The sequence below is a fragment of the Plasmodium vivax genome, chromosome 12, assembly GCF_000002415.2.
Source record: "Plasmodium vivax chromosome 12, whole genome shotgun sequence".
Classification (NCBI taxonomy): domain Eukaryota; phylum Apicomplexa; class Aconoidasida; order Haemosporida; family Plasmodiidae; genus Plasmodium; species Plasmodium vivax.
In genome coordinates, this window is record NC_009917.1 from 2425347 (window position 1) to 2452485 (window position 27139).

Below are 27139 nucleotides of genomic sequence, written 5' to 3' on the forward strand. Positions count from 1 at the left end.
CTACATATTGCATGCGCATAAGCGTGTGGATAAGCCCGCACAGGTACCCCTCTCCCCCCCACTGTTGAAGTGTTATGTACTACCCTGTGGGGGATTTATTGCCAACGAAAGCTTCCAAAAAAAAAAAAAAAAAAAAAAAAAAAATCCGAAATGGGGCATAAAAATATGACGATAATGCGGAAGAAAGGTGGGAAAAAAAAAAATAAATTAACAAAAGATATCTTTTCCCTTCCTACGCAAGGAAAATCTTTTGCAAAAAAAAAAAAAAAACGCACGCGATCCAGTTTGATGTACAGATAATACTTACATGTAGCAGTACGAGGCACACGCGCATTTGTATGTGGGAGGGAATTGGCAAAATTGCATCAAAAGAGGTGACTTTTGCACAAAACACGGGGGAAGGAAGAAACTCGAGCCGGGCAAGAAAAATCGCATCGCAGGTTATGGGCCATGTAAGAGGCCAAGGCGCAGTCACATGTGCTCTCAGAATTTTGAGGTGAAAGTGAAGTTGACTTTGTGAGGGGAGCTCCACTAAAAAGGGGGAGATAAGAAGCAGTAAAATAAATAGTAGAAGGGAAGAGAAGGAGATATAAAGTAGAAGGGATAGGAAGGACATCTTTTTTTTTGGGGAGGGCAGAGAGACTTTTTCCTAAATGGTTCCCCCTTCAGACTCCACAGGAGGGGGGCTCCCATTCCCACTTCATTAACGCGCGTACGCCTCGGGCGCCGCTTCATCGCGGGGGCTCGCCGGTGAGCGCCAAATCTGGGGAGGACAGAACCGCATGGTACGACGTGCGCTTCCGCAGCTGAGTCCCACTCGGGGAGGGGCAGCAGAACTGGATAGGAGACGCGCACCTGTGCATACGCGCATCCGATCGGCGAAGCGGCAGGAGGCGGGCGAACGAAAGATGTGGAAAAATGGAAAAGTACCGCGAGTTCGCAGACGCAGCCACAGGAATAAACCCATTTTTGCCCGTATGGGTGAATAACAAATTGAGCGTCCACGAGAAGCTTCTAAAGTTTCTGCTCTTCCCACTGGTGCTGTGCCGCTTCTGCTTCCTCTCCCTGACGTTGATTTTTATGATCTTCCTAAACAGTCTAGTGAACCTCTTCATATTCCAATGCGTTAAGGATTTTTTCTACCAAATAATACAGGGCATTTACTGCCGGCTGTTGCTGTTTTATTTGGGCTTCTTCTACATGGATGAGGAGTATGCTAGCCATAAGAGAGTGAAAATAAAATGTATGAAGAAGAAGATCCCCTTCAGTTATGATGACTATGGCCACATATATCTCTCCAACTTCACCTCCTTCGTGGACATTTTATATTTAGCATATCGTCTCAATCCGCTGTTTGTTATTATTAACAAAAATGGAAGTCTCTCCCCCGTTTTTTTTTTTGACTTAATAAAGCTATCTCTGCAATTTTCCCTTCCAAACAAAAAAGGAGAATTTAAAAATCTGGAACAAGTACATGTCTTCGCGAAGAATAAAAAAATAAAATCAGTTGTTATATTTCCAGAGGGAATGAAAAGCAACGGCTCCTGTATTCTCCTTTGGAAAAATGAAATTTTTACACACTCAGAATATGTTATTAAAAATAAATGCAATTTGATCGCTTTTACTTACGAAACAAGTTTAATTCCCAAGAAGTGGAGTCTCTTCTACACCTCTCCTCATACCGTTTTCAATCCCGTCCTTCATATCATCCTTCTCTGTTTTAATATATATAATAAAATTAAAATTGTGTGGCTGAGCGAAAAGGACATTGCCGAATCGTTACGCGAATTTGACTTCTCCCACTGCGATGAGCTTGTGCACTACTTGAGGAGCCTCATGGGCCTCATGAAGCCCACGGGCGGCACCCTCGTGAATGTGAAAGCGGACTTGCTGGAGAAGTTTGTCAAGTATTGGAACCTCACACGGGGCCGCGCCTACCTCTGAGGGGACCCCCACACACACATATATATATATATATATTTCAGGATAGAAACCGCCTAACCCAGCGAGTGTGTAACCCCACTGCGACGCGTCGGTGAAGGCTCATCCATCTGTGTCTTTGATCACCGTGGGGAATTCGCCCCATCTGATGTGATTTATATCCGCGGCTCCAATTGGGGGATAGGATTCCCTCCCCCTCCTTTTTTTCATGGCAACGCGCCATTCATGTGAATTTTTTTTTTTTTTTTTTTTTTTTTTTCCCTTTTAAATGCAACTTTCGATATGTGAGAATTATTCACCCCTTTGTGAAAAAAAAGAAAAAAAAAAAACATGCAATGTGTACGTTCGCGTGTATGGCGTGGAGGGGCAGCTAATGCGAAGGGGAAACTTACCCTCCCCGTACTTTCAATTGCACACCGCGTGGTGTATACGATTATGCGAGCAAGTTTCTACTTCCATATTGCGTTACTCCTGACCCCCCCGCGTGTCCACTTCGAGTAGCCTTCCAAAAAGGGGCAGGCCTCTTCTTCCCCGCGCCGTTGTTTTTTTCCCCCGGCCGAGATGGTACATCCCATATGGTCTTCACAACAGTGGATCTACATTGCACGTACGAAATGGTGAGCAGCATTTTGGATGTCCCCCTCGTGGTTTTTTCGCATCACCCATTTAGTGAGGAATAATCATGCCCTCAGCATAGTTCAAGTGGAGGCGTTTTGCAAAAAAAAAATGGCGTAGCATTTGCTCAGAAGAAAAATTAGGCAAAACTGCCAACTCGCGGGTCCTCACTAATGTGCATACACACTTTTATTATGCAGTGTTGGCCAGAAAAAAAAAAAAAAAAAAAAAAAAGCTATTTAAATTCGTTGCAAAGGTGGGTACACACAAGCGCGGGCATTTTTTTTTTTTTCTTGAAGGGCAGTTGTGCAATTAGCTGTACGATTAGCTGTGCCATTGCGAACACATTCCACGCCAAAGTAGACACAGCGCAGTTGCCCACGCATACAAACACACACATATATATATACTGGTCTGCTAATTCAGATGCGTGCTCCTCCTAAGGGTGGCCCTTTTTCCTCGCTCCCGCTTTAGCGATACACTTCCCAAGTCAAATTTGACCCCCAAAACTGACGGCTCAAAATGAAGCGAATGCTTTTGCTCACGCTCACCGCCTTGTTTTTCGCTACGAGCCGCGACGTAGGACTGTGCCACATGTGCACAACTGACCTGTGCGGGAGATGCTGCCGCCCCACGCGAGATGGTCCCCCAGAGGAGTTCCCGCCGTCGCGGTCGCATTTCGGTGTCGCTGTCGCTGAGTCTGTTGTTGTCACTGTTGCCTCCGTTTCCACTGTAGCCTCCACTACCACCTCTGCCACCATTTTCCTCTCCCCTTTTCCCGCGCCGACATCCTTTTTACAGGCTGCGAAAATAATTTCCAACGCACGATGAGGGGGAATGACCCCAGCGACAGCGTATACTGCAGACTCTGCGACTGCAGCAATCCAAGCACAGGTATGTCTGAGCCTCCACTCGTCCCTTTTTTCATTTTGCATTTAACGCTCCCAGTGGGGTCTACACATGCCTTCACACATCCGAAGTGGGAGCTTTTAAAAATTGACCGCTTACGAGGCAGTGCCCTCCGTGGGTAGCATCCCCAGTGTGTGCATATATATGTGTACATTTGCACGCTTGTACGTGTGCACCCCCCCACTTTGATGCTCGAGCGGCGGTTGCCCCCCTTTCGCAACAGGCTGTGGTTGGGTCGGAGACACCTACGGGAAAGTGATGTGCACGAGTTGCGAGTTCATCAAGCATGCCTCTGTCAAGTATCCCTCACAGGAATGCGAATTTACGAAAATATAAGTTCATAAGGAGGTCTTTTTTTTTTGTAGTCACCTCTTCCCCTTTTTGCATTCCCATTTTTCTACTATAACTTTTTTTTCCCCTCCCTTTTTTTTTTTTTTTTTTTTTTAGAGTAAAATATTTCGATATAGCAGGCTGTGGACATGAACTGAAGAGGGGAAACCTTCTCAATAGTGCCTGACGTGGTGGACTAAAGACCATATCAGTGCTCTCGTGGGGAGCACCTCCCGAATGGGTATTTCCCCCCATGTGTGGATCTTCCCGTGGGTGTGCTTTCCACCACTTGTTAGTGTTTTTTTCTTTTGTTAACTATTTTGTAACTCATCAATTTGTTTATTTTGCGGGTGGCTCGAGGTTGGTAAAGAAAAAAAAAAAAAAAAAAAAGCAAACAAACATGCAAAGAAGCAAAATAATGGCAGGCGGTGTGCTAGACATGCTGCGTAAACCCAGTCAGGTGCACAAAAGAGACCCCCCTTTTGCTACTTCTTGCAAAAGGAAGTGCAAACGCACATGTGCTGCTTAACTGCACTTACACTCGCAAGAGTTGCAACAAACCGATTTTGTAATGTCAGACAGGGCGCACTTCTGCCTCCGTCGGAGGTACACCGGATCGGACACATAACTGATGGTCGGCAATTGATACTTTTGATTATCTCTTAAGTCAGGCATCTTTTCGTAGAAGGGCCCCTGCGCGTAACTTATGAGGGGCACGTCGTACAGAATGTCCTTTGCGTAAAACTCGCTATCTATCTGATGGTAGTACAGAGGAGGATTGTCGAAAGAATTTAATACGATGCGTTCCGTTGGTATGCAGGGGAAAGTGGTGGGTTCCTCCTTACTGCGGAGTGCGTCCAGTTCGTTGTACGTGTAGGTCCTCTCAGTGATTTTTATTTCTTCCTTTTCTGATGGGAAATTAAGGTGGGTGGAGGGTATGCACACACGGCGGGGCTGGGTGTTCATCGGGCGGCCAAGGCAAAGGAGCGCTCGCGATAGCACATATGTATATATATATATACATATGTACACACATGCAAGCGGAGAAGTTGCACACTAATACATGCAGACGGACGAACACACAGATGGGCCGTGAGGCGAGTCGTTGGGACGCCTCCCCGTCTGCTAAGTTGCTATCCTTACCGCAGCAGCATTTGCAGGAGTTGCAAACTGAGCATATAGACTTCCTGAACAAGTTCATCTTGGCGGTCGAAAAGGTGGTAAAAATGGGAGTGCGGCACCGAGGAGGGACAGTTTTTTCGTTATCTTATGATTGTTGTGGATGCGCCGTTGTAGCTGCGATGTTGTTATTGTTGCTGCTCTGTGGGAGGGGAGAGGATAAGGGCGACGCTTCTTCACTCCACAGCGGTAGAAGGCGAAATTGAAGGGGAAGTCCTCTACGTGGGAGTTAAAAAGAACGCCTCAAAGAAGATGTACATGCGTAAGGAGTCAACAGGTGTAAATGCATCTCGGTAATTATGCGCTCAGAGCAAAAATTAGAACAGCCGTAAAATAACAACTTAAAAGAACAACTCAAAACAGCATATATTTTGCAAAACGTGGGGTTGTATTTTTTGATCTGCTGTGCTAGTCGACTTGAAAAAATAGACACATTCGTAACAGTCGAGTTGGAACATAACGAATGGGTTTACCTGAACGTTCATATTTTTTTCTAGCTATTTTGTTGCGTTTATTTTTTTTTTTTTTTTCCAAACAGCCAAAATGGAACATACGGCGTGTGCACGGGGTATAAACAGCCAAAAAGAAATTTGGAAAGCGACTTAATTTTTTTTTTTCACCTTGCCTGTTTGTAAAGAAGCCAAATAAATAGCTTTTTTTTTTTTTTTTTTTTTTTCTTCCTTCTGTGTGTGTGACAAAGGGGTAGCCATTAAAACCCAACAGGGGGGCACCATTTTGTGTGTGTCAAGAGCATAGTCTACCTATTTGCTACTCACTACGATACTTTAAAAAGACATTTTGGATAAATTCGCGCATGTGAGTTTTCCGTGGTGAATATTTCCTATTCTCCCACTTAGTAGGTAAAAAGTTGGGAAAAAAAAAAAGGCACACAATTGGGGTGATAAAAAGGGGTAACCCGCTTACTGCTAAATGGGTGGTGACTAAGTGGAAGAGTCCCCCGGATAAGGTGTACTCACGTTTGGTAAGGGAGTGGCATCATGGTGACACAGCTCATATGTTCATGTCTACCCCTTTCACATTTATTCCGTTATACAAAATTAAAATGAAAAGGGAAGGGCCCTCCCACCAAAATGAGAAACGTGTGTAGATGAGCAAAACGGAGTTATTTAAAACATACGGTGACTCTATCCGCAGTTCGCCGATTTCGCGTTCACAATTTTGGGTCGGCGCCGCCGCACAAGGAAAACTTCCTATACGCTTTTTAACATCGCAAATGAGTGATGGACGGTGTACATATAAAGACGAAGCCCTGGAAATCATACACATATCGCTTTTATTACGCATTTGGTAAATGCCTTTCGATTTTTTTTCCCAGTTGGGGGTAATTTAGGGGGCTAAAAAAGTGTTGCATTGGGGAAGATTAGAAAAAGGGGGGCGTCGTATTTCCTGCCAGAGTGATGTTTAAAAATTCGAGTTTTTTTTTTTCTCAAAATGTGACATAAGAGGGTTCAAATTTTATCCTTTTTTTATTTATTGGTATATAACACTTAGCGATTTTTTTTTTTTTTTTTTTTTTCGCCTCCTTATCTGACTTGAGACCCCCTTTTAGAAAAAGATTCATCCCAGTGTACGTTCCGCCACCCCCCTCTTCCGTCGCATTTTTCACAAAAGGGACATAAATAAACTGCCTCCCCTTGGAAAAACGTCAAAAAAAAGTGTGATAAAAGATACGCTAAATGGGCATCCGTGGAGGGTTAAACAAGAGAAAGATAAACCGCACTGCTGCACTCCCTGTGTGATTGTATCATTCCCTCACGTGGACTTAACAGCATGTTCAGCAAAATGTACGCCTATTTGATGCGCCACACCCGTTTTGAAAACCGAACTCTTTGAAGTATTAAAAAAAAAAAGGAGTGTAGTTACTATGACATGATGTTTTAACTTTTTTTCCACCCGTGAACATCCTAAAGCGTGGAAAATATTTGAGAAAAAAAAAAAAAAAAAAAAAGCAGATACGCTGAGCAGAAAAGAAGGATGGTTCATATTCCCCAAAAGTTGATCGTTCATTACCACCACTGTTCTATAAAAGGTGTTGGTGAATTTTTTATAGACTGCTTAACCGTCCAACTGCTTTTTTTGAAAACTGTTTTAAATTGCCCTTTCGTTCACCTGGTGGGGGAGGCACACCCCTTCAGCAGTTATGGGTCTTACCCCTACGCCTTTAACACACTGGAGGGGAATATCCTCTTTGGAGAAGAAATTATCGACTACATGAAAAATGTTAAAATGTATTTGAGTGGGATGCCGTTTATGCAGCCTGCAGAGAGGGGCTCACCGCATGCGCGAATGTAGAAGTGTTCTGTTTTCTTTTGCCCCTCCTCATCCGAAGTGTATGCTATTAAACCCGATCTGTCTTTCTATCTGTATATCTATCTCCCCCCCTTTCAGGTTTACCTGTTTGACTCGATTGCGTATGAACCCTACTTTGGTGTAGTAAACGAGCTGAAGGCAATTTTGGTACGTCTACCCATTTAGCTCTGTGGCGAGGGGGCCATTTTTATGGAAGATATTTTCCCCTCCCCCTTTTCCAGATTTTTTCAGTACCCCCCTCTCGCAATGCACCCTTCGCAGGAGTACTTCCTTTGGGTGGATGACGAGATTTACCACAACTTTACCAAAAAGATTTACAAAGATAGGTTCTTCTGTTTGTACTATATTTATCTGACGAGGTAAAGCAGTTGGATCATGTGTGGCAGCTTCTCACTCGGCTGAACAGACGTGCACAGACGTAACAAATCTGCACGTGTGTGTTCCGAAAAATGCATTAACGGCTGCTTAATTTTTTTTTCTCTTTCGCAGAAGACTAAGACGGGAAAACTACGAAAAGTGCCAAATGACTGGGCTGGATAACCACAATTTGGTCAGCCCGCCACACTAAATGAGGATAATGTTTGGGGAGAGATGCAAAAAAAAGTGAAGTGTAAACATCGCGTGGATTTTTCCCCCCTTTTTTTTTGCAGAATATAACCAGGCTGAAGAAAATTTTAAGCATCTTGGAGGAGGTCCTATGCAGTGGCGACAATTCCACTGGGGAAGGACGCGACGTCTGCTACTTCGACTGCTTGTGCTTTTCCATTCTGTCTATACTTTACTCCCTTCCGTCGAAATGTAAGCGAGGCGAGGTTTTAAAGGCAACCTTTCGTTAAGAGTGCCAGAAGGGGGGGGCACGAAAAAGTTCCCCCCACATTGCACCATTCGGCGAGTTTGAAAAAGATCGATAAAGGAAAATGGTGATGAGGGGCGAGCGGGGTTCATTTCTTCGCCCATTTTGTGCGGAGCTCCCCTCACGTGGGCCCCCTCCTTTTGGTGCAAATCTCCTTCATTTGAGCTTCCCCCCTTGTGTGTGAATCTGCCTTTACTTGGCGCCTGTTCCCCACTGCAGTCAACGAGGACCTGCAGCGTGCGCTGCTCTCACAGCCAAGCCTGATCGAATTCGTGAGGAGCCTCAACCAACGGTACGGGGTATGGGGAAATGAAAAGTCGTTTCTCCAAGGGGTTAGCGAGGCGAAGTGTTTGTCTCCAGGGTGAGCGCTGGTAGTGGGCGTCTTCCATTCGTTTGAATATGTTAAGCTACGCTACGTTGTGTTAATCAGTGCTATGCTATACCGTACTATGTTATTTTCTGTTTTGTGTTTTTTTTTTTTTTTACGTTGCCCCCCACTGGATGCCAACAACGTGCGTACTTCCAAATTGAGTTCGCCTAACCATCGGTGAAAAACATGGACGGGGAGAAAAAGCGCGCCTAGCCGAGTTTCTCTCTTGCCAAAAATAAAGTAACGCATAAGTGCAAACACCTGTGTGTGCGAAGCATCACGCCTTTTTTAAGGTGCCCCTTTTGGCGTAGTAATAACCCCTTTCGTGCGAGAGGAAGACGTGACTTTTTCTCCCCCGTTTTTACCTGAACAGGTCAGGTCGATAGCCATACTTTTTTAACCACCCTTCTCTTGCCGTTTGAAAAAAAGCCATTTTCGCCATCCTCGTGAATTTGTAAATTCCTCTAGAGTACCCGCCTTGTATGCACCTCATGCGTATCCGGTTAACTCCGACCTGGGGGTGGCGGCGAAAAAAAGGTGCAACAAATACATGCGGGATAAATTAAACGAAGCAAGGTATGCAAGTGCAGAATGGGGTGAATTTTCCAACAAAAGGGGGCCATGCATGATGAGCCCTGCGTTTGTGGTTGTTAGCCGGTCGGTTTAAGACACCCGTGCGGGGGAGCTGCACTTGCAAATCGGCGCTTCTTCCACGCAACTGCTGCTCCTCTGCCGCGCCTACCTTGTTGTTGACCCTTATTTGCCCCTTAAATCCCAGGTTGTCAAACACATTTTTGTAAACCCGCGTGTTGACTTCGGACTCCATGAAGGCGCGCCTCGCCAGAATGTCCCTGAACACTTTCCTGTTGTAACTGGGGAAGCCCAGTGGCACTTGGTTCAGGTAGGGCCCCGGGTTTCTTGCTGCCATGTTTGCTGCTTGTAAGACGATGGGGGAGCGTTGCGGCTTGCCTTGCTCAAGTAGCAGAGCAGGGCTATCTCATATGGGCCAAAAAAAAAGAAGAAAAAATGTGAAAGTTGGTCGTTCACAGGTGGATTACCTGCTTGGGGTGACTCGCCTAAAATGGGTCCAATAGGGAGGAAAACAAAATGGCTAAAAAGTGTGCACCCTGTAGGGGATTTTTTTTTTTTTTTTTTTTTTTAAATGCTCATGCAGAAGGAACGATGTGTGAAGGCGCCCTCGGGGGGGACATTCCGAGCACCGCGCGAAAAAGAAAGCGATGCCATAGTGATGACGCGCATATGAACAAGCGGTTGCGCTACGGCGGGTGAGGAACTACCCCCTTCGCGTTAACGCTCCAATTGGAAGAGGCATAAATGAATGGTGATTTTTCCTGCGAAAGGGGATAAATCTCCAAGCGGTATGCTTCCCCTTTTTTCCGTTTTGCTCACCCCTGTCATGGGGTTGTGCAGCTCATTTGGAGGTCCCCCTCCTACAAAAGCGGACTAGCATATTGAGCACCTGTGAACCGCTTAGCATTAACAACCGGCGGAGTAACTTCTCAACTGGGAATACACACGTAAGAGAATGGCAGAGGTGGACTGCGGGCCCATCATACACCTAACCATATGCTGAACACAAACACGGGGTCGCAGAAAAGGGTTAACAGTTGGACGGCGGTTTGTCCTTTTACGCTGGTGGGGGAAGCCCTCCGCCATGCGGTTTCCCTGCCATGTGCACACTGCACAGAATGGGAAAGCTAAAAGGTTTATTCTCCAATTTTTTGGAAAAAAAAAAGAAGTATTCTTTTGGAGTGATACAAAAAAAAATTTTTTTTTCGCAAATTATTACTATCACGTAGCGCGAAAAAACGCGGGCCGGGTGATCAAATTTTTGCGCAACTCTGCAGGGGGCACGCCTCATCATGCCGCTGTACACACATATATACTTGCACACGCAGGTGCATTGCTAGGACGGGGCGTCCGAGCGGAGACGAGGGCCAATCGGCTGGCTGCCCACCCACGTCACCGCGTGAAGCAGCTACTTCTTGGGGGCAAACCTCGGCTTCACGGATACCATCTTCACCTTCTTGTTGTTAACCGTCTGCGAGCTAATGTTGCACAGGTTTTTTATGCACTTCTGGACGATTAGGAAGCTCTGGTTTTTTTCCTTTATGTTTAAAACGTCTAGGAGAGTCAAGATGTCCATCCTGCCATTGTTTTTTTCAATCAGCTTTAGTAAAATTTTCGCGCAGTTTTCTTCCTTTATTTGTAGTTCCTTGTTTTTAATTTTTTCCTTAATGAATTCGTTGATGCTGTTAGTTTTGGCATTCTGCAGGGGTTGCTTTTTGTTTGGGGAGATTTTTTTGTCCCCCTGGTAATCGTCTTCATCCTCCTCATCGTCCTCCTCATCGTCCTCCTCATCGTCGTCCTCCTCCTCGTCATCCTCTTGTACGTGGCGCTTATCCTTTTGCGGCCTGTTCGTGGCACCACCTTTTTTGACCTTCTTCTGTGCCTCTCTTTTTAGCATTCTTTTTTTGGCGGCTAGATTTTTCTTGGCCATGTTTACAGTTCCGTCATCAGCTTTGTCATTCTCCTCTTCCTCTCCATCTTCCTCCTCCTCCTCTTCATCGTCGTCATCCTCATCATCCTCATCATCATCGGAGTACTGCTTCAGTTCATCATCCTCCTCATCATGCACTTGTTGCTTCAGCAGAGACTTCATAGTCTGTCCGTAAGTCGTCAATCGAGAGAGGTCATTATCTGAGTTGTTTTCCGAATCTTCATTTTCATCATTATTGTCATCATCATCAAATTCTTCCTGCCCAGAGTCCTCCATATTTATATCTTCATCATCGCTTTTCTTCCCATCATTGCTGTAATCCCAGTTGACTTTACTTTTTCTTAAGGCCGTGATGGAGAGAGCAGAATCGACGTAATCAATTTCGTCCTGATTTTCTCTCATTCTTAATTTGTATAAATTTTTTAATCTTTTTTTTTCTTGTCTTTTTAACCCTAAATCGTCATCTTCATCGGATGAATAAGATGAGTCTGAATTTATAATTTTTTTTTTTTTTTTTTTTTTTTTATTTCCTTCTTCTCTCACTTTGGAATTTACCTTCATAACTTCTTCTTTATTTTTTAGCCTTTCAATAATGTCATCTAACCTTCTGTTGTTCTGTTCTGCTTTTAGCTTTTCTTCCGGGTTATTATCTACGTTAAACTTGCTCAACGTTTTGGCCGACAGGTCCGGTTCGAAGACGTGCCAACTGGAGATGGGGTAAATATCCGAGTACTCTTCATTTTCCATTAGCACAAAAAATACATCCGTGTCCATGTTGCACTTTTTGGACATGTACGGCTTGTGATTTGGCTTTGCCTTTTCGCTCGACGGGTTTTTTAGCAGCCAATAGAAGGCGTTGTTGTTTTTGTCGTTCGGCGCGGGGCTTTCGCCATGCTGGTCTTTGGACTGGCGCGGGGGGGGGAAGGGAAAAAGGGGGGGAAAGAGCGAAACGTGTGGAGTGCAAACTGTGAAGTGTGCACTTCGCCGTGTGCGCTGCATTTCTGGCTAGCCGTCCAGCCCAGGTTTAACCTGGGGCGCGGCCAACCGCTGCCCCCCTTACGATGAACGTCACCGGGCCGGCCAACTTGCTAATCTCCCGATTGTCCGTAAAACGGGAAATCAAATATTTCACATCTCCATCCGGTTTGTTTATCCTGATTCGCTTGTTGCCATATTTGGACAGGGTGAAGTCGGAGAACTTCAGGGGTTCCTGTGGCTCCCCCATTTTGCGCTCTTCCGTTCAAGTGGCAGTCGCGGGGTTGTCACTCTGTTTCGGCACGCCTGCATTCGGGTTTCCCTCGCATGGTGAATTCGTCCTTAGCGCAACGTTGCAATTCTATTGGTGGGGAAGAACGGTGGGGGAGGCGTTGCATACGTTCGACCGCACAAAGAGGGCTAAACTGTGCCGAAAAATTGTTCAAATGGCTCGCGGCGGGGAGAAAAACCGACGGAGAATGGGAACATAAAAATGGATGCAAAATAGTAATTCCCGAGGAAGTACGCAAAAATGTTAACATATAAAGTCACGCGAGGGGGGAAAAGCCAAGGAGGAGAACGCAAATGTGAGGAGGGACCAAAACGGTAAAAAATTCTCCAAATGCAGACTGCCGGAAGTACAATACGCGAGCGCTAATCGATGTAAGCAAAACCATACGGACATGGCAAAACAATTTGGCGCCTGCACTATTTTGAGGGGAATTTTTTTTTTTTTTTTTTTGTGCGCTATAAATTGCTAGCAAAGCATTGTTCATACGTTCATATGTTCATATGTTGATATGTTCTTTTTTTTTTTTTTTTCCATCCCGCAAATTGGAAATAAAAAATTGCCCGAAAAAACGTCGCTGCGGTGTTCTGGCGGTAATTTGAGGAGGCACGAAAAGGGGAAGTTTATCCTCGCCAGGTCAGTAGGCACGTCGCAAACCATTCCCTCATAGTGACAATACTATATTACGCTTATCTACTTAACCCTTACCGTACGTATGCAAAAACGAACAGCGCGCCCGCAAAAGGACGAGAAGGAAAAATGACTTCACTTTGTTTAGCTGCCCTGCCAGAAGCTTAATCAAATTCAGAATGGCGTTGAAAAGGACCAAAAAGAAAACAATCGCAAAGGAGAAGGGCCCCCAAAATGGCACAACCAAAAAAAGAAGCAGAGAACAAAACGTCGTTAGCCAAGAGGAGGAAGACCGACTGAGCTTTAACCCCTTTAAAACCAAGGAAGCAATAAAGCCGTTCGAGTTAAGCATAGAAAATGAAAAAACGACCGATGAGGGAGAAAACCAAACAGGTAAAATAGGAAAAAAAAAAAAGAACAAAAAAAAGACCTCCAGCTGCGAGAAATAACAACGCGCTTTTACTCTTTTATCGTAATGGTTGCGCCAAATTATGTGTTAAAGGATTTTTGCCCATGGGGGATAGGCGTGTATACAATGAGGAATGCAAACGCGTAGCACATTTTTTTTTTTTTTTTACATTGCCTGTTCATAATATTTATTCCCTTTTTATTCCTTTTTTTTTTTTTTTTTCTTTTCCGCGATAGACTCGTTTAAGGAGCTGTTAAAGAGAAGGATAAAACAGATGAATCAGAAAATGAAGGAAAAGGAGAAGAAGGTGGCCGCTCACTTTAGGTAAGAGTGTCCGCTGTGCGCAGTGACCGCAGTGGTGCGCAGCTGTTGCCACTTTCTTGCAACTGTTCCCATTTTCCCGCAACTGTTCCCGTTTGCCCTCATTTTCCCTCACGCCGCCCCCGTTTAACCCCCCACTTGCAGACAAACGTACCAAGAGGATATCGAAAACTCGGGGAAGAGCTGGTTCGAAAGCAAGCTGCTGAATGACGTTCCGCGGAAGTTAACCACGTGTTGAGGAGGCGCATGGTTAAAAAAAAAGAAGAAAAAAAAAAAAACACATTTTGATGATAACACCCAGGAAGGACTTAACCCTTACGGATGAGTTCAATTCAGTTGGAGTGCTTCCCCCCACACAATAGTCATTTTAAAAGTGCCCCCCGTTCATGTGGCATATCCCACTATGTCGTTAATGTGTGACGGGATATTTTCCCCCCACATTCTGCATTTAGCAAAGTGGACGGTTATTTGACTCACATTTTTTCAAAGCTGCTGCATCGGTTGAGCAGATATATGGGCAACAAGTCAACCTGTTTGCAATTTTTTTTTTTTTAAAAAGAAACATCGTTTATGTGCTAACACATTTGTGTGAAATTTCCCCTCTATACTTCAACCGCAAATGTTGCAAAAAGGGGAGTGTAAAACTCCACATGGGGCGTATCCTTCCACGGAGTAATGGAAACAAAACAGGGGGAGAAAAAAGCTTACGCACATTTTGGCCCTTTCGTCCAAATTTCCTTCCCACTCTGCCGCGTAAAAAGTGCCTCCGTAAATAAAACCCTTTTAAATATATCACCATAAAATTTGAACTGCTATGTTTGCTTTATTTCATTTTGGTTTATTAAAAAAAAAAAAAAAAAATCCGCCTGCACAATTTTTTTTCTTTTTAATATGAAAATTTAAAATAAGCAACATTCGTTTGGGTAAAAACAAGTGATATGAAAAAAATAAAAAATGGCGTAGCAGAAGTCGCACCATAGCATAAGCAAAGGTTTCGCTTTTTCATTCTTTGCACTTAAAAAGCGCAAGCTTTCCGCAGAAATGCAACTTTTGGGTAATAAAGCGACTGGGCAATTCTTTCTACCTGCATGTTTGTACCTTCAAACCGTTTAGGGCGTCTGCTTCTGGATTTTCATGTTTTGGTAGGTCTCCAAAAAATCTGACCATTCTTCATAGGGAGACTTGTCAAATTTGGTTACCTTCCATAGGTCCGGAGTTAAGTAGCCGTATGTTTTGCTCAAGGCGTTGAAAATGGCCTACAAGAATGGAAAAAAGGAAAAGAAAAGGGGAGATACATGAGGAGGGGGGGCATTAGAGGCAATTACATGGGCGTATGCTATGTGGACCATTAACACAACAATGTGGTGCGTCGTCCCTGTTTGCCTATTTAAGTTTTCCCCATTCTTACCCTTAAAAAGTTGCCCCTCGTTTTGGTCTTTCCACAAGACGAGGAGAAGCAATCCTTAATGCCCGCAAAGTTAAGCATCTTCTTCGTCGTTGGCGCACCCACGATCTGCGTACCCCTTGGAGCTGGCACCAAGCGAATACGAACACTACCACATTTTCCCGAAACCTTCATTGGCACCGTGTGGGGGTCTCCGATTTTGTTTCCCCAGTATCCTCTTCTCACCGGAATTAGGGACAACTTAGCAGCAATGATTGCACCTCTAATGGCGGTTGCCACTTCCTTTGCGCACTTTACCCCTAAGCCACAATGACCATTTCCATCCCCAATGGCCACAAATGCCTTAAATCTCGTTCGCTGTCCGGCACGCGTTTGTTTCTGTACAGGCATAATTTTTACCACATCATCCTTCAAAGGGTGAGCACATTCTCCTGGCTGAAAGAAGTAATCAATAATTTGATACTCCTTAATGGGCAGGGAATGCAAATAAATTTCTTCGATGGAAACAATTTTCCCTTCCTTGACGAGACGTCCCAACTTGGTTACGGGTACCCAGTTCTTCAAGTCGTCTTCCGCGGACCCTCTTCCTCTGCAAAGGGGCAACAACGGGTGGGGTGAAAAGGTGCGCGTGCGCGGTGGAACAGGGTTCGCATAACACATGCATGTAGGCGGCTAGGTGGGGCGCGCCGCTTTATTTTGTGCATGCTCCGTCGCATAACCCTCTTCTCTTATTGCGGCTTACCTTCCTCTTCCTCGTCCTCGGCCACGGCCGCCTCTGGCGCCCCTCATGCCCCTTCCAAATCCTCTTGAAAAGCCTCCTCTATCTCCTATCAGGTGGAAAGAAAAAAGAAAACATTAGCGGCACTGTTCATGCGTACGTTTGATGTAGCCCCCTCGGCGTGCTGCTAAAAAGCTCGGCTGGGGAGGAAGTCAATCGGCAGCAAATGCAGGTATTCAGCCATTTTCCCAAGCAGGCACGTTACATCCGCTTGTGCGGCGTAAGGGTGTACACGAGGAGCATGCCCATATACGAACAAGCAGATTTACATCCACAAAAGTTCATTCACATAAGCACGTACATGCGCAGTGACGCGCCCGTTCTATTAGCAAACATTATGAAACGCCACAGAGGAAGATGGCATAAATGGGAACGCCTTTTCAAAAAAGAGCAATTGCAAAGTACCTTCCATGTTGCTTGCTATATATCACTTGGGATGGTTAAAATTGGGGTGTTAATTTTAACTACCTTCGTTAAGCCGTTACTTGCTACGTTGCGCGGATGGTATGTATCCTCTTACGCAGGCGAAGAATTATCGACTTGCGTTTGCGCTCCTTTTAACCCTGCCTGCCAGGTATTCGTTTTCTTACGTTTGCGTTAATGCTTTAGAAAAAAGATGCATACGAGTACGAGCGTTTTTGCTTACGATAGCTGTTCTCACGCGATTCAGCAGAAATGAAAAAAAAAATTTCGTTCCCTTTTTGAATCGTTCCTTTTTTTAAATTTTTTTTGTGGAGTTCATACGCAGGAATGTTCGCAGTTGCGTGTTGCTTAATTGTTTTTTTTTTTTTAATTGACCGTTCGCGCTGCTCGCGTTGCTGCTTAGCTGCGTGGAAATTTTTTCGCCTCGCAGTTGATACCTGCGTGGGTATACATGTCGCCGCCCCGACGAAAAAGTGGAAAGCTCACCAAAATTGTGTTTATAGAGGGGCAAAAGAAAAGGCTACAAAGTGGTACCTCTGCTGTGCTGCACAATAATATGGTTGGGGGTTTCCTCCCTGTTGTGCATTTGCCCAAGGGGTAAAAAAAAGGAAGCCATCCCGTTGAAGTTGCCGGTCGAAATGCCAACTCAGGTGTGGAGGAAGGCATACGGTAATTACGCATACATTTACATATATATACATACATATATAATATATACATTGGTATACGCTTTTCTGGGTGCCTCTTCACATGTGGGGCCCCCCTTTCAGTGAGAACGCCCCCCGCTGTGCAATCAACTCGGCGACCTTTGCCTGTTGCGGTGCCCTCTCCCCCCCGCCGGCATTACTTTCCCCCCCTTAGTAATTCCAAAAAATAAGGGGCTTTACGAGAAAAGCGCAATGGAGTGCCCAAAAAAAAAAAAGGAGAAAAAAAATAACCATCCGTTTAGGCCAATTTTTAAGCAGCCAAAATATGCCCGCAATAAAACGCTCACATGAAGGGAGTAGTCAGCCACCCCTGTATGCACAACAAAACAAACGGGCTATATATACAATCCTGTAGGGGGTAAATAAAAAAATAGCCACGCGCTAGCAAAATGGGGAGCGGCAACGGTATGTCATACCCCACTGTACACTACACTGCATCAATTGTACCTTTCCAGAGTGACATGGCTGCCACGGTGGGGAAGCATATCCTCTGACCCATTTGGCAATTTCGGATTGCCGAAAATTTCCGAATATTGCCGAAGATAGCCGAAGAGCCATTCATTTGTGGGCAAACTTTGGGGAAGCAGTTGCAAGTTTGGCTGAGCGGTGAAGCGATGCGGGCGCGCGGTATATACCCACCCATGCAGTAGGTAGGTACGTATATTATGTGATTGATTATCCACCTTCCTCACCCTGCTGCGTTCGCTACGTTGGCTACGTTAGCGGCTTTTTAGGGAAAAAATAACACCATAAGAAGGAAGGCGACAACGAAATGCGCCTTTTCCGTTTTTTTTTCTTTTAATTCACATGGTGATCAGCTAAGGATGCTACAATTTCGCTTTTTTTTTTTTTTAATTCGCTAACTTGGGAGGAAGTGTGACAGTCCGTTAAGTTCAGCGCTGCGAGGCGGATTGTTTTCCGCGCGGTGCCTCCTTCCGAAAAGTGAGCCCCCTCGTTGGCTACATTTTCAATGTACATATGCGAAATTGGCATTTTTTTTTTTTTAATTTTGCTATAAGTCATCACTTGGGTTAATTTTCCACTTTGTTATCTCGAAAGAAAGCTCTTTTTTTTTTTTTTTTTATCCCCCCAACACACGATACGTTAGGCTATCCGAAAAAAAAAAAAAAAAAAAAAAATTCAAAAGTTGAAGGAATATTCCAAATGGGACTGCGCCCCATCATATTGGTATGCATTAATAGTATATGGCGGTCCTCAAATGTGATCATTTCCTGCTGAGGAAAAGTTTCCCTCACCATGGCTCCTTTAATTTACATCACAGTCTGATGGTTCTTTCATTTCCTTTATCGCCATTCCGTGCGTGAATGGAGCACACAGAAAATGCGAGCCAGGTACTGAAAGACACGCACGTGTGTATACGTTCGCACATACATGCGTACATAATTACGTGCATACGTTTATGTACTTGCGAAGGGTGCTGGCTGGGGGATGCCGTCCTCTCCGGAAATTTACAACAGATCAAATGAAACGGCTGAAAGCGCGCCGTCCGATTGAAGCCTTTTCCTGCTTGGGCAGTGAGGCCATAAGTGAGTAAGCCTGACGGGAAAGGGCGACTCGGCGGAAAAAAAAAAAAAAAAAAGCAGCGAAGCACGCGAAAGGAGCGGCGAAAGGAGCGGCGAAAGAAGCTGCAAAAGAAGCTGCAAAAGAAACTGCCGAGCAGTCGCAAACGGAGCACCCCCCGTGGGAACGACCTCCTGCGCCAGCAACCCCCTTAAATGTAAAATTAAAAAAAATGAAGAGAAAAGTATGGCCAGTAAAAAACACGCGAAGAGAAAAGTGCCCCCCCCCATAGGCGGAAAAAGAAAGATCACCCCCGGAAAAAATATAAGGTTAAAGGGATGAGGTGTGGGCAGTGCCGCGGATCACCGCGGAATCGTCGCGGGATCGTCGCAGCGCTGTGGAAGGGACCTGTTCGCGTCTACGTGTAGCGGCTCCCTCGTGGCACTCGCTTACGACTGGAGGGGATGCGCATGAGGGGGACTCCGCCCCCTGGTGCTAGCATGCGTACAACGTTGTTGGAGCGTGCACGTATGTACACACGTGCGTATTAATATATGTGTATATGTACGTGTATATTCTCGCTCGTACCTTTGCGCATGCAGTTTTCCGCGAGCGGACCACGCCGCGGTTCAGGCGGCTCGAATAAATGGGCCTGTTTGGTCAAAAAAAAAAAAAAAAAAAAAAACAGAATAAATCGACAAAACATGTGCGCAACAGTTTAATGAATTTCGCTCGAACGTACATACGTAGATGATATATTGTGTACGTTTTAAAATCGTTCCAAGGCTGCATTTTTCGATTATTATTTTTTCCCTCACCTCATTGCCAGCAAGGTGAATAAGACAGTGTATATTGATGCGAATATATAGCCATTCATATGAATTTTTTTTTTTTTTTTTTTTTTTTTCGAGCGAGAGATGTTAAAAGAACAGCTGTTTTGAGACACCTTTCCGTTTTGCATAAACTGCTTGTCCTTTTTTTTTTTTTTCGCGCGGCAGATATGTACGCTCATGAGCGTGTATAAATATATTCACACAACGTGCATTCACACAACGTGCATTCACACAACGTGCATTCACACAACGTGCGTTCACACAACGTGCGTTCACACAACGTGCGTTCACACAACGTGCGTTTACACAACGCGCGATCACACAACGCGCGATCACACATCCGCGCACAAGCGGACACGTAGGGGCAGAGCCCCATGGACGTTTGCGAATCCCTCGGCAGACCCGTGAACCAGCCCCCACAAAGGGAGTTTCCCTTCCTCCCCCTCCTCTGGACAACATACACAACCCTCCACGATGTTTTTATGCAGGCTGTTTAGGAAGACGGTGGTGGTGGTGACAGTAGTGGTGGTGTTGCTAATCATAGCATCGGTTTTGTTAATCCTTCATTTTGTTAGTAACTCGAATTCAAGTGAGAAATTCCCCTTTGGAATTGGAGTATACACATACGACGTGGTGTTTAAGTACAGCCATATTCACGACCCTTCCATTGGCAAACAATTAAATGTTGGTTCAAATGTAATTCCAATCAATGAAGCGCATTCGCCATTCACACAAGGGTTATTTTTTATAGACAATGATACACTGCTCGAATCTTCGGGGTTATATGGAGCTAGCTACATCAGAGAGTTTTCTCTTTCCTCGGGGAAAACCAAAAGATTTAACAATTTAAAAAGTAACCTCTTCGCAGAAGGTTTGGCAGTTGTAGTCGAGCCAATGACGTATAAGAAGTTTATCCTAACTCTAACGTATAAGGAGAAAGTCATTCTCGTTTTTGACTACGACACTATGGAGCTGTACCATTCATTTGAACATGAGTTGGATGGGTATGGCCTGACATCCAACATAGATCTCCTACAATCTGTAGAAGATTTAAAGGCGGAAAACTTTGCCCGCAATCAGAAGCTGTGGACGACTACTGGGGATGACTATCTATACGAAATTGAAATTCCCCACGATTTTTTAAGCACTAAAAAATTGAGCATCTCTGGGAAGACCCAAATTACCTGCGCGGGCTTCGCCATTTATCATGTGAACGAGCTGGAGTACCATGTGCAGGCCAAGACGCTCTACGCCAACGTTTTCCTTACCAAGCTGGTCCTTGAGATTGACATATCCAAGGGCACCTGCCTGAAGATTATTAACTTGTCCGGCCTCGTCGAGCAGTGCGACAGATACGTAAGTGTGGGAGTGGCAGCGGAGGGTGTTGAAAATGTGCGGTACGTTTCGTGTGACCGCCACGTTGTTACACTATATGGTGTGTATTTTTTATGCCCACCATTTGCCCCCCCCCCAGCAGGACGGCCAGAAGAACAAGGAGTCCGTGCTCAACGGAATAGCCATCGACCCGCAGAGCAGCAAGGCGGACCTGCCCAACCTGCTCGTGACGGGCAAGCTATGGCCCAACATGTTCCAAATCAGGCTCATCAAAAGCGTCACCAAGTGGGAGGCCACCGCGGTGCTCAGCGAGTACTTCAAGTCGATTGGGCAGAAGGTCTCGTGAGTGGCCTTCGCGTAGGGCATGATCAAACTACTGCGCGGGTACATCAAGATTATGGCTACAACCTGGGGATGCGCATTTGTGTCCGTTCCCCCTCCTCGTTGGGGACCACCTTTTTTTTTTCTTCATCCCCATCAGCGCTACATCATTGCAATGCCCATAGAGGACCCCCCTTTTTTTTTTTAAGTATGTGTGTGTAGATTCCCCCCCCCGGATGCACACGTACACCAATTTTGTGTCGCACGGATTACGGCCAGCCTAAACTGCACCGTAAATTACTTGCGTTTTTTTTTCCACCATCCGTGTGATAATGTTTCTGTGTTAGCGAGGTGCCGTCTGCGCCACGACGCAGTTGAGACTGCGACGGCGACTGCCCCTGTTGCTGCTACTACAACTGATGCCAATGTTGGTTTTTTTTTTTTTTTTTTTTTTTTGTTCTTTCTTAAACAGACTGTTTATATGACTAAATCGTTGATAAAGAAGTGGCGAATGGCGGGAGCACCTTCAGTGGCTTTCTCTGTGCCGCGCTGGCTCCGCACAGGAGGAAGTGAACACCTGGGAAGTCCCGCCTGCAAAGTGCCACCCATTTGCGCGCGCTTACACGTGAGGTGAGGTGAAGTGGGCTGCACAGTTTATTCCTCCAACGACCCCTCCAATGTTGGCGGCCACTCCAATGTTGGCGGCCACTCCAATGTTTAGGACCCCTCAACGAAGTGAACCCTCCAAATGGGTTCTCTCCCCCCTTTGCGGGGAAAAAAAATCATCGCGGGGAGTTCCCACGCACAAAACTACCTCTGTATTATCGGCCTGTCTACAATGTGCACCACTCCGTTGTGGCACTTCATGTTCGGTCTGATGATCTTCGCTCCATTCAGGGAAATCGAGTGGTCGCAATTTTTAAACTCTCCTGTTATCTCTACAAGTAGGTCTCTGTTAACTAAGTTGGTGATTTTCTCAGGGGCGTCCCTCCTCTCGTTGAACACGAGCCACTGCAAGGGGTGGGGGAGCGCGTGTTGGTGAGGGGGGGTAGATGAGCGGAGGTATGGCGGCATAATAGCCCAATTACAGACAAATGCAACTCACGGGCTGGTAGGACGACCCGTACAGGTCCCTGTAGAGCCAGAAGTCCTTCGCGAAGTGGCCCAAAACGAATTCCATCAACTTGTCTCCTTCTTCATACAATTTGGCTAAACTCTCGGGGCTAATCAATTTCAGAGCCTCGTTCGAAGGCAGGAACCCCGTGTAGGGGCCTTCCAAGGAAAGCTCGTGTACAAGGGAGGTACCCACTGAGAAGGGGGGTGGGGAAATGGGAAAGGAAAATCAACGTGATGGGTACCCCCCAAAGGAGGCAGGACAAATAATAATGGCTCCATAAGAAACAAATAAAAGTGTGTACACCTCAGGGGAAAGACACCCCGTGAAGCGAAATTCTGTGTGCATGTCAGATCGCTGTGCACGCGTCCAACTCGCCGTTGTACCATTGGGGTGATTAAGAAAACGGGAGAATAATTTCAATTCATTATGAGAGTATATCAAATTGACCAACGTCCTCTTAATAGGTTTGTGTTCAAAGCACCAGTACGTTTTTCGATTAATGCTTTCGGGATCGTTCGTCACTTTTTGCGGTTTCCTCAATCCGCCACTGCGTGTGTATAGCCTTTTAATGACAAGGAAGGGTGGGCGGCTCTTTTTCATTCTTTTGTGTTTATGCCTAATTCGGGGGGATGTGTACACGCGTAGGTTTTGTTCAGCCGTTCGGATGCTCCGCTCCCTGGTTAGCAGTTTTTTGCGGCTCCTTTGGCAAAGCGGCAGGGATGGATCTGCGGTGGCGATGGCGATGGTGATGGCGTTGATGGGCATGCGTGCCTCCCCATTTTGTTAACAAAGTGGTGTGGTCATTCAGAAGGGGGTTCTTTTGTGCAGGAGGTAGGTGCCGTCAAATGGGACGCTGCCAACGGGGGGTGGGAGCCATTCCGATGAGGATACGGCTGCAACTGCGCTTAGGATCACAGTCACAGGTTTGCTGTGCCCATTTGAAGGGGAAAAAGGAAGAGGCATAGCGGAAAAGCGAAGCGGACATACAAAACGGACTGCACAAAACGGAGCAAACAATACGACCTTCAAACTGCGCCCCTCATCTGTGCATACTTCGCGCGAAAAAAAAAAAAAAAAAAAAAAAACGCCGCGTTTTCTGAGTTTGCCAATTTTTCTTAATCTTGGAAAACGTTTATTCCCATTTGTTGTTACATTCGTAAGAATTATTTATTTTATTTTTACCTGTTTGAGACATTGTTATTTTTTTTTAATTTTTTCGATGGTGAGTTCATGTGCAAAATTGAGCGAGGGAAATTATGCGCTCCTGTGCGAGGTTTTTTGAATTGTGTGCTGGACAAATGCATACGAGTTTACCAGCGAGGGTATGCGAATTGAACGAATGGACTGAAGTAGGAGCACAGGAGTCCCAGTGAATGCCTTCCGCATCCCTCGTTCGCAATTACAACATTGGGGGGATGCCATTTTAATACGACGCGTCAACAATCGGGTAAGTACTCCAACGGAAAAGTGTGCCGTAAAGTGAGTTCCTCAGTTTGTTCTCCCCTGCCTGCGTCCTTTGCGCAGTCGCGTTTGTGTGGTCTCTTCGGGATCCTCACGAAAGGGGAAAAAAAAAGGGTACACAAATGGGCACACATATGGATGAACAAACGGGTACCCAAACGGATGCATAAGCGCGTACGCCGGCGCACACATACACACGTTTGGCGCGCCCAGCTGAACACAAGGGTACGCCACGTAGCCAGAATTGCGAAGCCGTTGTTCTTTAAGCAGTGACACGCGGGAGACCGAATTGTGTGCCCTTACGCGTTCGCTTACGTGCATACGTATCGGCCCCTTTGTTCCATGGCCAAGATTGTCCGCATAGCCAGAAAAGAAAAATATATATATATCTTAAATTAAGCTCTCATAAAAAATACCATAAAAAGAGCTCTCACAAAAAAACTGCCACACACTGCCATAAACTGCCATAGAAAGGCAAACCACACGGCGAAGCCAAACCGGTAGAGCGTCCCAGCCGCGCCCCCTCCTGAAGACGCAGCAGTTCGGCCAAGAAACCGCCAAGTGGGAAGCAGTTACGCACACATTGATACCCCCGTGAAGCGCTTAAAATGGAGCACCTCTCAGTGACGAAGAACAGCCAAATGAACAACCTGGCGGCGTACAATAATCAGGAGGCAAACTACAGCTTGGCTGCCCCAAACCAGGAGGAATACTCAGAAAACGATCTGTTCTACACCTTTTATGACAAATTTAATGAAATTTTTTTGTTCATACAAAATTTGAAAGAAAATAAAAATGACTTGGAAGACGAAGTGGATGACAATTTAATAAAAACTTTACACAACTTATGTCTTGAATTTTTAAATTATATCAAACAAATAAACGATTTTGGTCATATGAATTTAAGTAAAAATGACCAGGATTTAATAATCGAGTCGTACGAGAAATTTGTGCGACAGTGCAAGCAGTACAACGACAAGCCGCAAGTGAAACAGCTGGAAAATGAAATTTCGAATTTGCTCGACCTGCTCTTTAACAACACCTCAGGTAGGCATAACAGTTGGAGGAGCGGCAAAAAAAGGAAAAAAAGAGAAAAGGAAAAAAAAAAATTAATTTCGCCCCCATGATTACCCTCCTGATGAGGACACATTTCTTCCCTTTCTTATGGACGAGTAATTTCCCCCTGCTCCTTTTCCCCCCACGCAGAGGCAGTGAATACCCTCTTCTCCGCGGACTCTTTTTTTATGGACCACGTGGAAAACTTGAAGCTGAAGTAGGGTCGTCCTCAGACGTGCGAATGTCGTTTTGTGTGTCGTAATTTTTCGCATCGGCAGTTCGTCCAGTGCGATAGCCACAATCTGGACCGCCTTCCACCCCTCTTCAGGCTAACCGAAAGAAACCAAAAAATCGAGTTCGAAAAGGAACGAGTGAGGAAGCTGGAGCTGGAGGCCAAGGTGGAAAAATACGATGAGATGTTCGAGAAGAACAAGCAAAAGGTGAGCATCGCAAATGTGCCCCCACGTGTGTGTGCCTGCGCATGAATAGTGTGTTCTCCATCATATGGATACCGTTTTGTCAGAGAGGCATATAACATGGGTGTTCTTTCTCATCACCATGCATATGTGTGTATGAACATGCACAAATCGGCAACCCACACAGTACTACATTCGCTTCATATTTCCTGTCCCCTCGAAGAATAACGAAATGGACGAAACGTTAAGCAAGCTTAAGAAGGATATCAACAAGGTATGGAGGCTCGAAACGCTGCTGTCAGGGCATGTACTGAGAAGTGTGGGGAGTTTTTCACCCAGTATGGCGCTATTATGGCGCAATTGTGGCGCAGTTGTGTCGCAGTTGTGTCGCAGTTCACTCGAAAATTTCCCCCCTTTTACACCCCCTCCCAGCTGAACGAAAAAATACAAAAATACGACAACTATGTCAAAAAGAAGCGCAAAGAAATCGACATCAACTTTTCGGATACGCTGGACTGCAAGGAAAGGATCAAACTGTTGGAGGAGCAGTAAGAAAAGAGAGTCGATCAAAAGAGGAAAAAAAAAATAAGCACACACGTGTGTCTTGCTTTGCACATGCCCTACGTTTACTTTTGTATTATCACCCCCCCTCCCTTTGCAGCATAAAGACAGTCGAACGGAACATCAAAACAACGCAGTTGTCACCCCTCAAAATTGTAGAAAAAACGGAGCACTACATCATTTTCGAGTTTACGGTATTATGCATTTGTATATTTATTTTTTGTTCATTGTGAAGCGCTTTTTTTTTTTTTCTTTCTTCTTCCCCCTTATGACAGTCTATTTACCTTTCCCCCTCTGCAGACAATACGCAACGTTATGCAATTCAAAGTGAGCAATTACCAGTCAAAGAACGCGCAAGTGGAAATCAACCCCTGTGACGAACATATTCTGTCTTACATAAAATCGAACATAAATAAATGCAAAGACATTTCGGAGATAACTTACTTAATCAAAGAGGTACTTTTGCGTGAACGGTTCAGGCAAAAAGGAGTTTTTTTTTTATTACTTTATTATTTTTTTTTTTTTTTTGTTCATACGTTTTTTCATGATTTTGGCTAGTCACATTTATAAGTTGCCAATTCAAAGTGGCATTTTTGCACAATGCTGTTATGCTTTCTCCTGTGTGTGTATGGACAAATCCTTCACCGTTGCTTCAACCCCTTTTTTACGTTTCATTCGCAGGCCATATACTTAAAATTTCTGGACATTTAAGCTTATCTTTCAACCATTTGGAAGAATAATCCCACAAAAGGGGGAAAGCAAAAAAAAAAAAAAAATCCCAACCTGTGCGTGTATTATTAACCGCTTCACTTTTCACCAACAGTGCGTTGTTGCATAAGTGAGCAAACTGAATTTTCATATGTTTACTTTTTGAATTTAAAATAATTTTTTTTTTAGTGAAAATGCATTGAAGAAATGCCTGTTATGTACGTACATCTATTTGTGTGTGCGCGCATAGTGATGCCCCTCTACCCCCTGGGGTGTATTTTTCAACTCGCCTTTATTTTTCTTTTCCGCGTTTTTGAGTTTGACGCATCAAATTGGTTCGCTCCAATTGTGTTTAAAATAGTACTAAGTAATGAAGGTGATGGCTACGCGGGGTAGAATGAAACCAAAGCAACCGTTTATGAAGCACCCCGTGGAAGGAGTTCCGTCGCACATTGGTGTGGTAGCCGCTACGAAATGTGCAACTTTAAAAGGTTGCCGTTTGTCCCCCCTCTTCATAAGGCTTCCCATACATACATGCGCATTTTTCGCTCGTTTGGAAATGTTCGCCAAGGACAGATGGGAAAAAAACTGAACCAAGCAAATATTGGGCCAAACCACAACATAACGAAATGTGGTTAGAAGTATGGTCCTGACTGAGGTTTCGTAAAATAACGTGCTCGTTCCAACATCACTCAATGGCAGTTGTCATTCCTTTATGATGATTCCCAACCAAGGTGACACTGTTTCGCGCCGTGCACACAGTAAAAGTGAAGGAGTGGATAAAAGGGATAGCTAAGTGGCATATATGAGAGGACTTCTGCGCG

At 45.1% G+C, this 27139-nt stretch overlaps 11 protein-coding genes across 11 annotated transcripts, besides 5 other annotated features; 6 read left to right on the forward strand and 5 right to left on the reverse strand.

Moving 5' to 3' along the window:
- Nucleotides 1-918: 918 nt before the first annotated feature.
- On the forward strand, nt 919-1944 carry PVX_118110 (hypothetical protein, conserved; the record flags this gene model as incomplete). Its single annotated transcript, XM_001615865.1, has 1 exon — nt 919-1944. The coding sequence occupies one exon, from the start codon at nt 919-921 to the stop codon at nt 1942-1944; it is 1026 nt and encodes a 341-aa protein (XP_001615915.1).
- A 534-nt stretch (nt 1945-2478) lies between these two features.
- Nucleotides 2479-2502: a microsatellite.
- A 301-nt stretch (nt 2503-2803) lies between these two features.
- On the forward strand, nt 2804-4167 carry PVX_118115 (hypothetical protein). The gene is made up of 4 exons (XM_001615866.1): nt 2804-3199; nt 3358-3450; nt 3689-3764; nt 3913-4167. The coding sequence occupies exons 1-4, from the start codon at nt 3079-3081 to the stop codon at nt 3980-3982; spliced, it is 360 nt and encodes a 119-aa protein (XP_001615916.1). The 5' UTR covers nt 2804-3078; the 3' UTR covers nt 3983-4167.
- Nucleotides 3928-3955: a microsatellite.
- Nucleotides 4168-4281: 114 nt separating the features above from the next.
- Nucleotides 4282-4306: a microsatellite.
- A 14-nt stretch (nt 4307-4320) lies between these two features.
- Nucleotides 4321-4996, reverse strand: PVX_118120 (hypothetical protein, conserved; the record flags this gene model as incomplete). Its single annotated transcript, XM_001615867.1, has 2 exons — nt 4321-4703; nt 4939-4996. The coding sequence occupies 2 exons, from the start codon at nt 4994-4996 to the stop codon at nt 4321-4323; spliced, it is 441 nt and encodes a 146-aa protein (XP_001615917.1).
- Nucleotides 4997-6719: 1723 nt separating this feature from the next.
- On the forward strand, nt 6720-8659 carry PVX_118125 (hypothetical protein). Its single transcript, XM_001615868.1, has 6 exons — nt 6720-7215; nt 7384-7452; nt 7567-7664; nt 7795-7855; nt 7956-8103; nt 8378-8659. Exons 1-6 carry the CDS (start codon nt 6970-6972, stop codon nt 8521-8523), a joined length of 768 nt encoding a protein of 255 aa, XP_001615918.1. The 5' UTR covers nt 6720-6969; the 3' UTR covers nt 8524-8659.
- On the reverse strand, nt 8072-9641 carry PVX_118130 (mitochondrial ribosomal protein S14 precursor, putative). Its single transcript, XM_001615869.1, has 2 exons — nt 9271-9641; nt 8072-9042 (listed from the first exon to the last, which is right to left on the reverse strand). Exons 1-2 carry the CDS (start codon nt 9454-9456, stop codon nt 8890-8892), a joined length of 339 nt encoding a protein of 112 aa, XP_001615919.1. The 5' UTR covers nt 9457-9641; the 3' UTR covers nt 8072-8889.
- Nucleotides 9642-10221: 580 nt separating this feature from the next.
- Nucleotides 10222-10246: a microsatellite.
- A 59-nt stretch (nt 10247-10305) lies between these two features.
- Nucleotides 10306-10336: a microsatellite.
- A 151-nt stretch (nt 10337-10487) lies between these two features.
- Nucleotides 10488-12729, reverse strand: PVX_118135 (hypothetical protein, conserved). Its single transcript, XM_001615870.1, has 2 exons — nt 12110-12729; nt 10488-11955 (listed from the first exon to the last, which is right to left on the reverse strand). The coding sequence occupies exons 1-2, from the start codon at nt 12272-12274 to the stop codon at nt 10528-10530; spliced, it is 1593 nt and encodes a 530-aa protein (XP_001615920.1). The 5' UTR covers nt 12275-12729; the 3' UTR covers nt 10488-10527.
- Nucleotides 12730-12766: 37 nt separating this feature from the next.
- On the forward strand, nt 12767-14226 carry PVX_118140 (hypothetical protein, conserved). Its single transcript, XM_001615871.1, has 3 exons — nt 12767-13336; nt 13589-13676; nt 13818-14226. The coding sequence occupies exons 1-3, from the start codon at nt 13123-13125 to the stop codon at nt 13909-13911; spliced, it is 396 nt and encodes a 131-aa protein (XP_001615921.1). The 5' UTR covers nt 12767-13122; the 3' UTR covers nt 13912-14226.
- A 233-nt stretch (nt 14227-14459) lies between these two features.
- On the reverse strand, nt 14460-16546 carry PVX_118145 (40S ribosomal protein S2, putative). The gene is made up of 4 exons (XM_001615872.1): nt 16262-16546; nt 15821-15905; nt 15082-15667; nt 14460-14929 (listed from the first exon to the last, which is right to left on the reverse strand). Exons 1-4 carry the CDS (start codon nt 16266-16268, stop codon nt 14783-14785), a joined length of 825 nt encoding a protein of 274 aa, XP_001615922.1. The 5' UTR covers nt 16269-16546; the 3' UTR covers nt 14460-14782.
- A 3268-nt stretch (nt 16547-19814) lies between these two features.
- PVX_118150 (hypothetical protein, conserved) lies at nt 19815-21021 on the forward strand (the record flags this gene model as incomplete). The annotated part of the gene is made up of 2 exons (XM_001615873.1): nt 19815-20696; nt 20818-21021. The coding sequence occupies 2 exons, from the start codon at nt 19815-19817 to the stop codon at nt 21019-21021; spliced, it is 1086 nt and encodes a 361-aa protein (XP_001615923.1).
- Nucleotides 21022-21770: 749 nt separating this feature from the next.
- On the reverse strand, nt 21771-23152 carry PVX_118155 (hypothetical protein, conserved). Its single transcript, XM_001615874.1, has 3 exons — nt 22497-23152; nt 22102-22304; nt 21771-22007 (listed from the first exon to the last, which is right to left on the reverse strand). The coding sequence occupies exons 1-3, from the start codon at nt 22876-22878 to the stop codon at nt 21807-21809; spliced, it is 786 nt and encodes a 261-aa protein (XP_001615924.1). The 5' UTR covers nt 22879-23152; the 3' UTR covers nt 21771-21806.
- A 1030-nt stretch (nt 23153-24182) lies between these two features.
- Nucleotides 24183-26676, forward strand: PVX_118160 (hypothetical protein, conserved; the record flags this gene model as incomplete). The annotated part of the gene is made up of 8 exons (XM_001615875.1): nt 24183-24621; nt 24781-24847; nt 24959-25070; nt 25270-25320; nt 25479-25594; nt 25708-25801; nt 25908-26063; nt 26289-26676. 8 exons carry the CDS (start codon nt 24183-24185, stop codon nt 26316-26318), a joined length of 1065 nt encoding a protein of 354 aa, XP_001615925.1. The 3' UTR covers nt 26319-26676.
- Between the last annotated feature and the right edge of the window lie 463 nt (nt 26677-27139).